We start from the raw sequence: 13,021 nt of genomic DNA on the forward strand, positions 1-13,021 counted from the left end.
ACCTCGCTGTCCTCTCTATGAGACTGACAGACACACTTTCTCGGCTTAAAATTACTCACCGTTTGTTGGCTACAGCCGCTGAACAGGCTACGTTGTAAACAGCCATGGCTCGCTTGGTCATTAGCCAGGACCAGTAGGGATCACTTTACTGGCTGTGTCTCAATTGTTTTTGTGAGTGACCAATGAGTAGCTACTCTATTCAATGTGAGTACACAAATGTTGAAATGACTGAAAATGCCCATCCCTAGTAGCTGTGATAAATTAGCCTAAAGCTAATGCTTACCTGTTCAGGAGGAAAATAGCCAAGTTGGTGTCCTAATAGCCATCTTTCAAATACATCTACAATATTTACCTGCAGGTTTGTTACGTTTTTGGTTATGCAACTGTTAGAAACATGGCAAGTTTTTTCTTAGGTCGGGTAGAATCTATCTCCGTTGATCCTGTCATTTGTTTGCTACTTCCATGGCCAGGGGCTTCGGACTGGGGGGGAAAGGGGACTGAGTACCCAGGGCCCTCATGTGAGGAGGGCCCAAAAAGATGCTAGAATGAATAGCTGTGGATGCGGGGAGGGGCCCATAGAAAATGCCTTTCTACAGGGCCCAGAATTTTGTGCTACGCCCCTGTCCATGGCTGTACTATAGCTGTAGTGCGCTGGGTTTGCATTTTTTCAGATATCTGGCAACCCTGCCTGGCTGTCAAAATGGCCAGTTGATAACAAGCATTATTGTCAGAAAAGATAGTATTTTAGCTTAGCATGTTTCCTTAATATCTGATGACATATTGTAGTCATTGTTTTTATTTAATACAGTAACAATATTACATATTGCACCTTTAAAAACAACTTTATTGCAAAAAACAAAGAAATCCGTTGTACTGCTGTTAATTCTATTTGCCACTCGTGTATTTTGTTATTTCACTGTAGTAGGTCCCTCAGGTAGCCTTTATCTTTATATTGTGCTTCTTGTGCAACACATCCAGTACTTGTGGCAGTAACTCCATGTTGATAAGTGGTTTTTCTAGATCCTCCGCACACGTGAGGGAATCCATGCTGACCTCTGACTGCGCAGTGTGCAGCCTCCTCCTGTGTTTGGGCTTCAGTGAGCGCAAAGAGTCGGCCTCAAATCCCGAATGTCTCTCATATATGTAAAGAGTGAATGTGCAAGTTTTGGCTAGTCTCAAGCTCCACAGAAGCAGAACAATGAGGCAGCATAGCATCACTCCCATCACAGTGCTATAAGTCCCATAAGTACAGCCTGCCAGGGCACAGGAAGAAAAGTAGTCGTCGGTGAGTTCAGTGATGGCTCTCTGAGACACAGAGCTTGGACTGGAACAGGTGGGCTCCTTGGAGACAACATCCCTGTTCTTCAGTAACCAGTTCCTCAGGTATTGGATCCTACAGTCACAATGAAAGGGGTTTCCAGATAGTGAGACCTTTTTCAGACCGACCAGTCTGTCAAAGAGGCCTGGAGTCACCGAGATGAGCCGGTTGTTCTGCATATCGATCTCTGTGGTGTCTGAGGGCAGATGAGGCAGCTCCATGAGGTTTAAAAAGCTGCAGTTGACCTGCAGGCCAGCAGGCAGGAGGGCTGAACATCGGCAGGGTTGACCAGTAGTGTGTGTGCTTAATGTGGCCCAGACAAGGACAGCTAAGCTTAAACCGGAGACCATCCTGCAAGATGAGGAAAAGGTTATTCCCTATTTGCACTGTAATTTCCAGTTAATAATATGAACGGGGGGGGGGGGCATGATGTTATATTGAAGAAATCTAAAACCAGACAGTGTCTATAAAGCTGTGCATTAGAACAATATTAACATGAAACAACAGACAAACTGTCTATCTTCAGAGTCTTGATTTAACTGTTTATGCCAAAAGTGAATACATCAATGAGATGAATGATATTAACCACCTCTGTGTATCCTTAAGCTGTAGTAAAGAGATATAGCCAAATGACAAAGTCAATGTATTTGTTTAAATAAACAAAAAAAACTTTTAAAGTCAAACCAGCTTAGAAGTTACCTCTTGTGTTGCCAGTCATCCTTAAAATAGTCACTGCTATAGTCCAATGTTGCATATGAGTAATTAAAAAAATTCTCCTGGACTCGAGGTGTCCCTGTTTCGTAACATGTTATTAAACAGAATAATCGCACACCCAATACAGAGCAACGTCAGTCTACGGAACGCACCAATAACACTGCGCGGTTATGGCGCATTTGACATGGAGGAAACCTATCTGCTTAAAGGAGATAATAGTTTATCTATTAAAAACAGTGGGAGGCTATCTGAAGCTCTCCCACACAATGTTTATTACTGACATCCACTGCAGTGCTGAGGGCACAGGGGCTACTTTACTGCAACATACAGCTGGGAGCATGTGAATTTACCTATGAGATATTTTGAAAGCCAAATACTAACTGAGCTTAAGGCCAAAGAGCCAATGTTTCTTAATGGAAATTCTGAGCTGCAAAGCAGAATGGACAGAAAATCTACAATCCAAGAAAAAATGTCACACTTCCATAGCTTCAGAGAAGTGGGTTAAAGCTAAGAGGTAAGAACAATCATTTTCACAGGCTGATCCAATGAGGAACTAACTGTGTAGCAGGTGCACTTTTCACCCATAGGTGGTGTAATGGCATAGTTTTTTTTCTTCTTATTTGGTAGCACTTTAATGCATGCCCTCTAGTGGAAATGCTGCAACACTAAGAAATGGTAAGTAATGCTGGAGTCTGGAAGTGGAAGATATGGGAGCCTAAAGATAAGGCATTAATGTGAAATGCATTATACAAAGACAGCTGACTTAGTGCTCAATAAGATAAAGTATTTTGTACTTTATATACACTGGAGAGCAAAAACAACACATGCGTACCATAAGTCATATATTCATTTATTTTGCGTTCTCAACATTGTCACAGTTGAAGTTTTACATTAACTGGGGTCTTACTGACTCACTACTCACTGTACAAACATAATGCACATATAAATGAGGCCATTCTTGTCTTTTCCTTTTTTAGTTTTTTTAAATGTGTCTCAGGCCAGACTAAACAGCTTGCAGCAGGATGCTTGTATTTTGCTGTGTGTGTGTGTGTGTGTGTGTGTGTGTGTGTGTGTGTGTGTGTGGGGGGGTTGCATGTACTGTATGAAAAGAGAGCTGGGTGTAAATGGCAGCGGACTGTTTTTTTATTTCTACAGCAAATGCCAGTTCATGACAGCTGGAGGACAATCGATATGTTCATAAATCACCTCTCTAATCCATGAGGTGATATATATACATCCTGATCTTAACTGCAGATATCAGAATAGAGTACTGATCATATACACATTATGTACAGCTGCTTTACCCCCCATCTTGGTCCCTTTACAGCTTCATAAAAGCAGTTCATCAGTTTGCACACCACAATCCCATATTTACACGATGAAAGCCCTCGGCAACAGAAGTGCAAGGTTCTTAATGTTTGTAATGTACACAATGGCTTTGTTGATGAAATGCATGCTGAGCTTCAATAACTACCAGCCTAAACATGGAGCAACAAGAACACGTCAACATCAGGAAATTCCAAATTGATCAAAACCAAAAGTCAAAATGTATAGGTTGATATTTTTTCACTCCCCAATAGCTCACAGTGAATAGGACACATGATGATCCATGCAGTGCATTGTTGGGGTACTTTCTCACAAAGAACGACTGTAGACATTTCAAGCACTACAACACACACCAAAATAAACAGTTTCCTCGGTTTGCATCTTCCCAAGATTTCAGAATTATAGCAAAAATATGAAATCAATGGCAAAGACACATTCAATTGATCATTAATGTCCCATATGTGATATGTCTGTCATCTGAGCGTTCTTTGTTAATTCACGTGAGGATAAATGTGTAAGAATAAGCCTGACTTATGGCAATGGTTTTCTTTGTGAATGTTAAAATACATTTACAACCTGAATATTGGAACAAACAGTTTACTGTCACTAATTTACACACTAGAATAGACTCTTATTTGTAGAATGTAGAAAGTTATTCTTTACATATACCCAGTTCACTTGTTCAGTTTGCATTTTGTATAGTATAACTGCATTTCCTGAAAAAATGAAAGTGTCCTTTCATATGTGCTTATCCAGCAAAATATTTCTGTTCAGCCCAAAGAGAAGCATATTCCTTTTATTAAAATATATATACACATTCCTCTTCCCACTGTGAACTGTGTAAGTAAGTATTTATATATTCTTAAATGAAAAAAGATATTTTTTTCCCACTTAAATTTCATCCTAGACAACAAGATAACAGACTTCCACTCTCAGTACAAGTCTGCATTTTCCAACATGATTGCACTTAAACTTGCTATGGTAACACTGATTTGTTATACAATGTGCAGAGGATATCCTCACATTAACAACATTACATGCAAAAATCACTTAATAGACATTCCACTGAACTCCAAGTCTGTACCTCTCATTAGACCACGAGGACAGCCACACATTAATTTATTGGGAAAGACTTTGACAGGGGTCAAAAACAAAAATTAAATACATAATGACGCAACATGAGAAAAACGCACAAATTGGAGGGACACCTTGCTTGCTGTTAATGTACAAAATCAGTACAAAGATATTGCACATATGATAGAAAAAAGATGAAAAAAATATTTCACTATGTAGGAACTGATTTTATTCACTCACCAAACCTCGTTGGTAAATAAAAAAAACAATATACTAAACAAGGCAAAAGAAGATTTGAAAAGTGTTTCTGTTTTTGATTTCCAGAGTCAAGAGAGCAGCTGTCGCATATGTTAAAGGCAACAGACTCAACAAGTTCAACTCGTTCTGTGGGTCCATTTGTAACAATTGAACTGAGCCTCCAAGCATATTTAAAATGTCTTTTCACTCTGAATCTTCATTACTTTTTACAGTTTAAGCAGCCACAGTATGAGCAGTATACTAAGATTAAAACAACCAACCAGCCCAGTTCATCATTTGTGAGAGTTGACAGGAACAGTCTGCTTTGAGGCTTCAGCTGTGAGCACAGCATTTTAAAGCCCATATGCAACAGCTGCCACCCAAAGGCTCCTTCTGATCCATTTGAAAAGGCAAAAAATTCCAGAATAGATTATAGGCCGCGCTGAATGGGAGTTCACTCCTTTCAGATCTACATCCTGTTACCACAGAGTCAGTATAATACTGATAAAATTCATTTTTGCTGATAATAATAATTGTAAGTATAATCTTACAAATTACTTTACGCACAATATACTGTACATGAAGTATTGACTAAATAGATTATGCATTAATAGTTGGCACATTTATTTATGAGAGCTAGGAGAAACACATATAGCTGTCATCTACAGTAAATACAGAACTAGAACTACAATGACTGAGACGGTCCACTCAGTTGTTTAACCTGTCCTTTGATTTAAGTTAGTGTGAAATGATTATACCTAGGTTCTTCACTACATATGAGCTCTACGGGAGGCAATGGCAAATTGCATTCATATGATGGTAGGATCCGCAAACCAAGGAGTTGAAAGTTGACTTCCGAAAGGCTGTGCACAAGAAATGATGCCATTGATGTGACAGAGAAAACCATGTTCTCGTCTCAGGTCGTCTTTCCTCCTGATTATGTGAAGGTAAGACAGGCTATTGAAGGAATGAAGCTGCGTGGAGCGGCTTGGTGAGAGAACATTTTCTCTACAGCCGTCACGGCCGGGCGGTGAGTGGAAAACATAGAGCATCTTCCTGTACAGAACGCCCTCCCCCTCCCCCCCAACACAAAAACCCTGACGAGGCCATGCCCATGATCAGGCAAACTAGTAAAAGGCCCCTGTTGGAAGATTTAAGTCTGATTTCCATCCTGCATATTAGTTGGACCTGGAGGTGAAAAAGGTGACCGCGTGTGATTGGTTTCCATCACAGCAGCAGTAAAACACAGTGGACAGGCCATAGAGTTATGCTGTCAGTCCCTTTGGTGTAAGCAATTGTCCCTCTTTCATTAAGTTCCCTCCTCGCTCCTCCTCTTGGTGTTAGGAGCATCACACTACGGTGCTGATGCCACTGTGTTTAGGTTTGGGTCCGCCAGGTGCCGAACCCGCTTGCTGACTGTGGTGGTGGGGAGCATGCGAGGCGTGTTGGGAATGCTGGCTGTAATGGCTGTGCTGTGAATGAAGGTGTTGGTGTGCATGTGCGGCGTAGCCTGGGTGCTGGTGGTACTGCGTGTGGGGAGGGGGGTGGTAGTGGTGGTGGTGGTGGTAAGGCGGCGGGTTCTGTGGGACTTGGCAGTACTGGGAATGGTGGCCGTGGAGTTGCACTGTATGTGCTACCTGTGCTGTGTGGTGCAGGTTGGTCGGGTGGGGCTTGTGGGAAATGAGAGTGGGTTGACCAGGCTGAGGGAAAGGGGAGTGGCTCTGGGATGACGGTTTGCCTCGCTTGCTGCCAAAGAGCGACCCAAGGATGGAAGTCGATGCTGAATTAGGGATGGAGGGCTGGCCGCGAGGTGCGCCCTCACGTGGCGTGGTGGCTCTCCGGCGTGTGTGTGGACTGCTAATGATGGACCCCTGCAGGCAGGAAAAAAAGGTAACAGCATGTCCGTCAGACACTGTGCAAGTGCTACTGCACAACAGCTACTGAACAACAGCTACAAGGCACCAGTAGGATGAAGTCACACCTTTCTTATTTCAGATAAACAAGTAGCAAAATGTTAAAGGGCATGCAAATGAGAAACTAAAAATGTTTTCATGGTAGGCAGCAGCCATACTAGGAATATTCAGCTTCAAGATGAATGGAGCCTATTTTCAAAGGAGCTCTGCTGTAAAGGAGCTAACTGGCTTGAAACAGTAAATCTGTAACATGAGTAATTACATTAATACCATTGGGAGCATAAATCATGACATCAACAAAGGGAGAAAAGACAACATTTCATCTTCATTGCAGTCAGTGTGCCAAACCCTCTAAGAGTCACACATGCAACTTGTTACAATAGTTTCCACATGCAGAGGATGTGACAGGCAAACTCAGCATCCACACATTAGCATTCAACTAGAAGTCAGAAGGCAGGAGAAACTAAGCTCTTGTGTGCAGACTTCACAACCTGGACACTTTTCCTCCCGTTTCTGGGTGCAACACTGCTCACTATCCAGGTATGAATTCTCCTAAAAAAAAAAAAAAAAAAAGCTTTTCCTTTGGCACATGCTTCATCTAAGACTGGAGAAAGACCACACAATGTCTTTGAAAGAAGAATGACATTTTCAGGTTTCCAGACTTCAACCCAACACTTGAACTCATGGACACATGACATGAAAGAAAGATGAATGAATGAAATCCACATCTTTATAAGTCAGTGTGAAGCCCGTCAGTAGACCTTTGACTATGAAGGCTATGTTCCTCCCTAAACCTTAACCAAGCATTTGAGTGAAAGTGGGGATATGGGAAAAAACAAAGACCCAAAGAGGGAGAGGGGTTTCCTAGTGTCTCACAGAGCTACCACCCTGCCACTGAGAAAAAAACAAATGAAAACCGCTTGGATGTGATTGAATGAAAGACAGAGACAGGCGACAAGGGGAGGGATCAGAGGAGGGATTAGTAGAGTCATGCTTGTTTGAAGATAAAAGTGTATATTGGCCATATAACATTACCTAAACAGGAGATCTCTGGCTTCCAATAAAGTGGCAGGATCAGAGGCAGGCAACCCATTCATGCACACTAACTGAGGCAAGCAGGTTATAAGGCATCCCAGGAAGAAAAATAAATGATCCAAACAAATGGACTGAGTCTATGAAGCAAAGAAGGTGTAAGACTAAAAATAAATGGTGTGTTTTCACAGTGCACATCATCACATAGAGAGTAGCTTGGATACCAGCTGCTTCCAACTTACTTCCATATTGCTGTCTAGTGATCCTGCACTGCTGCGACGCCCCCGCTTGCCTGCCCGAGACATGCAATACCACAGATTAGAGATCGACAGCACTCCTGGATCGACTACAGACGTTTAAGCCGCCCACCAGTCCCGAAGGGGGCAGTGCAGTGAATTGTGACTGTGAGTAAGGTCCAAATATGGGCGGGAAGGGGAGAGCGCGTTCAGGTCTGGGAGAGTGGTGGGTGACAGGTGGTACAGTGGCTAACTGTATAGTGAAGTCACATCTTCACGCAGGCTGAAAACTAAAGCTGTATTTTTAATTTCAGTGATTTAAGTTTTAAAACGCACTTCGAACTGCTTAAAAAACAAATGTAATTCATCTCTATAAATCTCAACAAATAGGGACCCCAGGGGCATTAAGTCTGATAGACCAAGGAAATGTCCAGAGTGAAGTTTTAACAAAAGATTGCAGGCTATTTTGAAAAACCTTTAAACAGGGTTGATGCCCTAAACCAAATTCTCCCCGATTTTTGAGTTGATAAAACATGACAACTTGTTTGCTAATGTTGTCACAAGATGTAGATTTTCAAAAGGGTCAAGGTTGCCGAAAAGCCAGTCTCAGTGACAGTCACAAAGGAGGAGACACATCAAAAGCAATACAGTGTTGTTGCACATGGGATGTACAGGCATATACAGGTCTGAGGGCGAACAGAGCACTTTTGCTGTTGTTAGGCACACTCAGCCAATGATACATGACCAATAATCACACATAAACAGGAAAATACCTGATGTGTATGGAAATAACACAGTAAATACACATGAAATGGGAGTATGGAAGGAAAGGAAAAAGAAAACACTTTACAAAAATGACCCCACTAACATGCCACATCCTGTATCGAAAAACACAGGAGACAGGAGGCGAAGGGACTTCTTCACTGACTGACCTATTATTTTCCATCGAGGTAGTGATCATTAGAACAAAGCGTATCGTATTACCAACTGTAAGGCAGACCCCTGACTGGATTTCATTTTGTTATCAAGTTAATCACCCAATAACTTCACATAGCTGTTATCTGTAATGAATGAAATGTATTCTTGCTTCAGAGACAGAGCGGCTGTGCTAAACATTGATATTCATGGATGTAAAATGACTTTTAACGGCAAGACTGAAACTAAATCTTGATCTTGTTGCTGCTTAACAATGGTACACGTCAGCACTGATTTGTTTAGTTCACAAATATACGTGAGAGGAAATGGCAAGTGATGTTTGAATAAAACACAACATAACATTATCATGGAATGTCTTTGAATAAAACAAACTTAGGAGTGCAAAAGTGTGAGGTAAAAAAAAAAAAAAAAAAAAAAGGCGACGATTATAAACATGGAAATGTTCAGAAATAACTACATGATTAGAGGTGAGAACCTCCTGTCAATTTCATTCATCACTGAGAAGAGAAAATCTAGCAAACACTGCGTTCCTAAACAATCAACCTCTTCTCAAATGCGTATGTATTCAGTCTGTGAATTGTAAAAAAGTTGGAGCACACCTTTCTGCTCTCTAAAACAAAAGTATGCTGAAGTTAAACATTGAAGGACACACTGTTTAGACCAAACTATACGATCATGAGTGAGTTATATAGTGGATTTAAAAGGGGAAAACTCTAAAATCAATGTATGGTGCCGTGAAAAAAAACCATTTTGCTATTTTTTATCCCCTTGATGTCATCACAAAGAGGCAGAGTACAGAAGGAGAGTACTTTTCCATTAAAGAAGCAGCTGGCAAAAACAAAGACCTTTTGGCTGTACCTGCTTCGGAGAGGTCTCGCAGGGAGCTGCTGAGGGCGCTTCTCTTCAGGCCCTCACCCATGGTGTAGGTGTCATCCAGACTTGCGCGGTTCATGTTCCCGTTGCCAGCTTCCTTCTTCAGACCGGAGCTCTGCGACATGCTGGGCCTCACCACCCCCTTCTGCTTCTCCAGCTCAGCTGTGGAAAGGCGCCAAGGAAAGACTGAGGTAAGTGACAGTGGTTTTACATCTCACTCTGGCCAGGGAATAACTTTATAAACGTCTTCTATAATGTATTCAGCCACCTTTCGCTGTCTGAAACTCACAAACGTCCACTATCGATGTACATCATTTCTAGCATCCTGTTCTTGTACGTCATGACGGAATTGATCTTTGAATGTCCTGTTAGCCATCCTGTGATCTCTGTAAACATTCTCCCTTGTAAAGTTGCTGCAGTTGAGTAATGAGGACCATACCCTGTTTCTACTTTACACGGCCTGAGGTAGACAGAGTAGGAGGGGGGATGGGATGGGGGGGAAAAGCCAACTCACACTCTATTCTGTATTTCTCCATTTCCTGGACCTCTGCAATGGACTCTCGTAGGTCGTCTGTGAACTTCTTGCGGTCCTGGGGGTTGGGCGCGTTAAAGTTGATGAGGACTTTGATGTCCGCACCTGGAATCGCTGATGTAAGTCGGATTCCATTTGGGTAATCTGGGGCAACAAAACAGAGTTAAAACACATTGGGAAAATCTGTCTGAAGTTTGGGGAGTATAAACAATGTCACAGCCCATTGGCTTGACCTCCCTTTTCTGCTGGATGTGTTACTGTGCTGAATCAAACCCTGTGGTGTAAACACTGTCAGCTAACATGCCACAGGGATAAAGACAGAATAAAAGGAAATGCCACTTACACTGATTTTCAAACAGAATGACTTGCATCCCATACAGAGAAAAGGACTGTCTGAAGCTGTATGTCACCGAGTTCTTCTTTTTCTGGAAAATCTTAGTTACCTGAAATCAATGCAAAGAGAATCTTTTAAGGGTTTGTCTAACGAAAGAGAGTAGAGGAGAGAAAAAAGGAGAGGAGATGAGAAAAGGGGAGAGGAGAGGATAAGAAAGGAGAGGACAGGAGAGTGCTTTTACCACTAGCAGGTCATTGAACAGGAAGATCTCCCGCTGATGCAGGCCCAGCTTCTGGAGCTTGTTGGGATCTGGCACTTCAAACAGACGGCAGTAACACACCAGCCGGCGATGGGGCAGCGACAGCACCTACAAGGCAGAAAAAAAAAGAGCTCAGATACCAACACTTTAGAGGTCATTATGGCCTCAGTCCAAATGATAATAAGGAACAGAAGTCCCCTCTTCCTCTGAGCAGAATTTAAAGGTCTAGCCAAAGAATGACTGATATACTCTTCCTATGTGTTTTGCAATCGTCACAGTATTCACAGTAATGTATGGGGAGATGTGGTGATGTTTTGGGTTTAGTGCTGCCACATATACCATCCTGTTTCCGTAAATAATCACAAATGCACCAAGTCCACAGCTGAAGATAGTCCCAAACAAGTGCCCTATTTACTCCTGATTGAGTACAGACTACAGTGCTCAGTTGTTTCAAGAAATTATTTAGGCTTCCTTTAAAATGAAAGCATATACTATGGAGGAAATGAATGTGCTTAGTCATAAACCTGGCTCTAGGCCATAAAAAAACTAAACTAAAACTAAAAAATAAATTAAAAGGTATTTATTACCAAAAAGAATATAAGCTCAAACTAAATGCAGGTATGAGGTGTGAAAACCAGTAACATCAGCTATGTATGGGGTAGGGAAGTCAGAGAATACTGAGGCACAGACTGATGTAAACTGTTAACCATTGCAATGATACTGTATAATTAGCACTATTGTATTACAAAATAATGTACTACTACTAGTGCTAAATCAGCGCACAGCTCCTTCCATAAAGATAATAATGACTAACAATCTCCATACAAATCTACAGTATATTCTTTGACTGAGAGGCATGTGCACAGTGGCATCCAGCCAGCAGTGGCATACACCCTGCTGAGCACAGAATCTAAACAATACAGCTCAATGCCACCCAAGAATTTATGTCTGTCAATTCTTCTGTCTCTAGGGTGCAGAAATGACAGATGAGATGCTTCAGGGGGGAAAAATTTCTGCCTCTTTAGATAATCTGACTCTAAAACTACCTGTTTGATGTGCATTAACTGCAATGTCCAGGGACAGAGACAGGAAGCTGTGCACACACACAGTGAAATAATGAATAAAAAATTATCAAATATAATATAATTTATGGATATTTAGCCTACTTACACATCCCAGGCCGTGGTGAAGTGATCCAATCTAAAAACAGAGAACAACGAAGATGTTATATGCAGCTGCTATGTTAGGATTATTAAAACTATTGTGTCTGATAAGTCTCCTGCTTATTAATGGATATAAGGATTTGCCCTTGCAGAATGTGCACCTATAGCCTATTAAAGTGGCCATGTAGACGCATGCACCTCTTGGAGTCTGTATACAGGGTGGAGATCTTTCTCTGCTGCCAGATTCAAGGAAGTCTGTAATGATGTTGGAATGAAAACAGATCCTCCCCTAGAAGCCCACTCTGAGCAGCACTAGTGGAGCTGATTATTTGGTGTGGACTTTATGTTCAAGTGTTTTACTGAGTGTCCTCCTGAGCTTTTAATTTGGCGGCTAAATGGTGACAAGGGATCATTTTTTAATACATGCAATTATTACTGACAGAGCAGAAGAGATTCCATCCCATTGGAAACCAACTAAAACAAAGTCCTCCATGCAAGACAAGCCTCTCCCCAATGCTGCATAGGTTAATCACGCTTTTAACCTTCACACATGAAAGAGACATCATTGCCTGCAGAATAATGCAGAATTGGTGCTCTCCCTGCTCCTGACAGGCTGGAGCACAGTCCAAACCAAATTGGATAATAGCTCTGGTTCAGTAATCATACACAGAAATAAACTGACTAATGATTAGTGAATCAACGGATTATTGTCATTTCTGCCGGCATATTAACTGCTGGTTTTAACTACTTGTCCCTCTGAAACTAAGTAAGAACTATAATGTGCTACGGTGGCAGAAAGTGCTCATTTTTCATCAGACTGCAGCACTGGGTGACATCTCTCAAGGGCTTCGGGTGTGTTCAAATCACCAGCGTGAAGGTCTAAGCCCAGGCATTTGTCCCCTTTCACACAACAATACCCAAAGGTAAACCAGATTTCTTTTTAAATATCTCTGTTCCCTCTATTACTTAAACTCTGTAAATTTGGGAGTGAGTAAATCAGGAGAAAAACAGCATTTTATTTATGGAAAGTCCTTCTAGGCAGATATACCTCTGTGAGTACTTAATACAGAATAG

General features: G+C 41.7%; 2 protein-coding genes across 9 annotated transcripts in view; both read right to left on the minus strand.

Annotated features, from left to right (window-relative positions):
• Window positions 1-871: 871 nt before the first annotated feature.
• gp9 (glycoprotein IX platelet) lies at window positions 872-2,160 on the minus strand. The gene is made up of 2 exons (XM_028583980.1): window positions 2,018-2,160; window positions 872-1,669 (listed from the first exon to the last, which is right to left on the minus strand). Exon 2 carries the CDS (start codon window positions 1,666-1,668, stop codon window positions 931-933), a length of 738 nt encoding a protein of 245 aa, XP_028439781.1. The 5' UTR covers window position 1,669; window positions 2,018-2,160; the 3' UTR covers window positions 872-930.
• Window positions 2,161-2,861: 701 nt separating this feature from the next.
• The window catches only part of iqsec1a (IQ motif and Sec7 domain ArfGEF 1a), a 90,151-nt gene continuing 79,991 nt past the window's right edge, over window positions 2,862-13,021 (minus strand). For 7 of the 8 annotated variants that reach the window (XM_028582055.1, XM_028582054.1, XM_028582060.1 and 4 more), the window contains 7 exons: window positions 11,955-11,984; window positions 10,767-10,892; window positions 10,535-10,634; window positions 10,174-10,335; window positions 9,645-9,821; window positions 7,857-7,906; window positions 2,862-6,540 (listed from right to left, as the gene is read on the minus strand). In XM_028582055.1, the coding sequence (XP_028437856.1) occupies window positions 6,019-6,540; window positions 7,857-7,906; window positions 9,645-9,821; window positions 10,174-10,335; window positions 10,535-10,634; window positions 10,767-10,892; window positions 11,955-11,984 (1,167 nt within the window). In that variant the 3' untranslated portion in view covers window positions 2,862-6,018. The remainder of the gene's footprint in view (window positions 6,541-7,856; window positions 7,907-9,644; window positions 9,822-10,173; window positions 10,336-10,534; window positions 10,635-10,766; window positions 10,893-11,954; window positions 11,985-13,021) is intronic. The other variant, XM_028582061.1, reaches the window with a different exon arrangement.

This window comes from Perca flavescens, chromosome 7 (assembly GCF_004354835.1).
Source record: "Perca flavescens isolate YP-PL-M2 chromosome 7, PFLA_1.0, whole genome shotgun sequence".
NCBI lineage: Eukaryota > Metazoa > Chordata > Actinopteri > Perciformes > Percidae > Perca > Perca flavescens.

What these genes read in the sequence shown, in the direction of transcription:
- gp9 (XM_028583980.1), bottom strand. Translation starts at nt 1,668, where the DNA reads ATGGTCTCCGGTTTAAGCTTAGCTGTCCTTGTCTGGGCCACATTAAGC.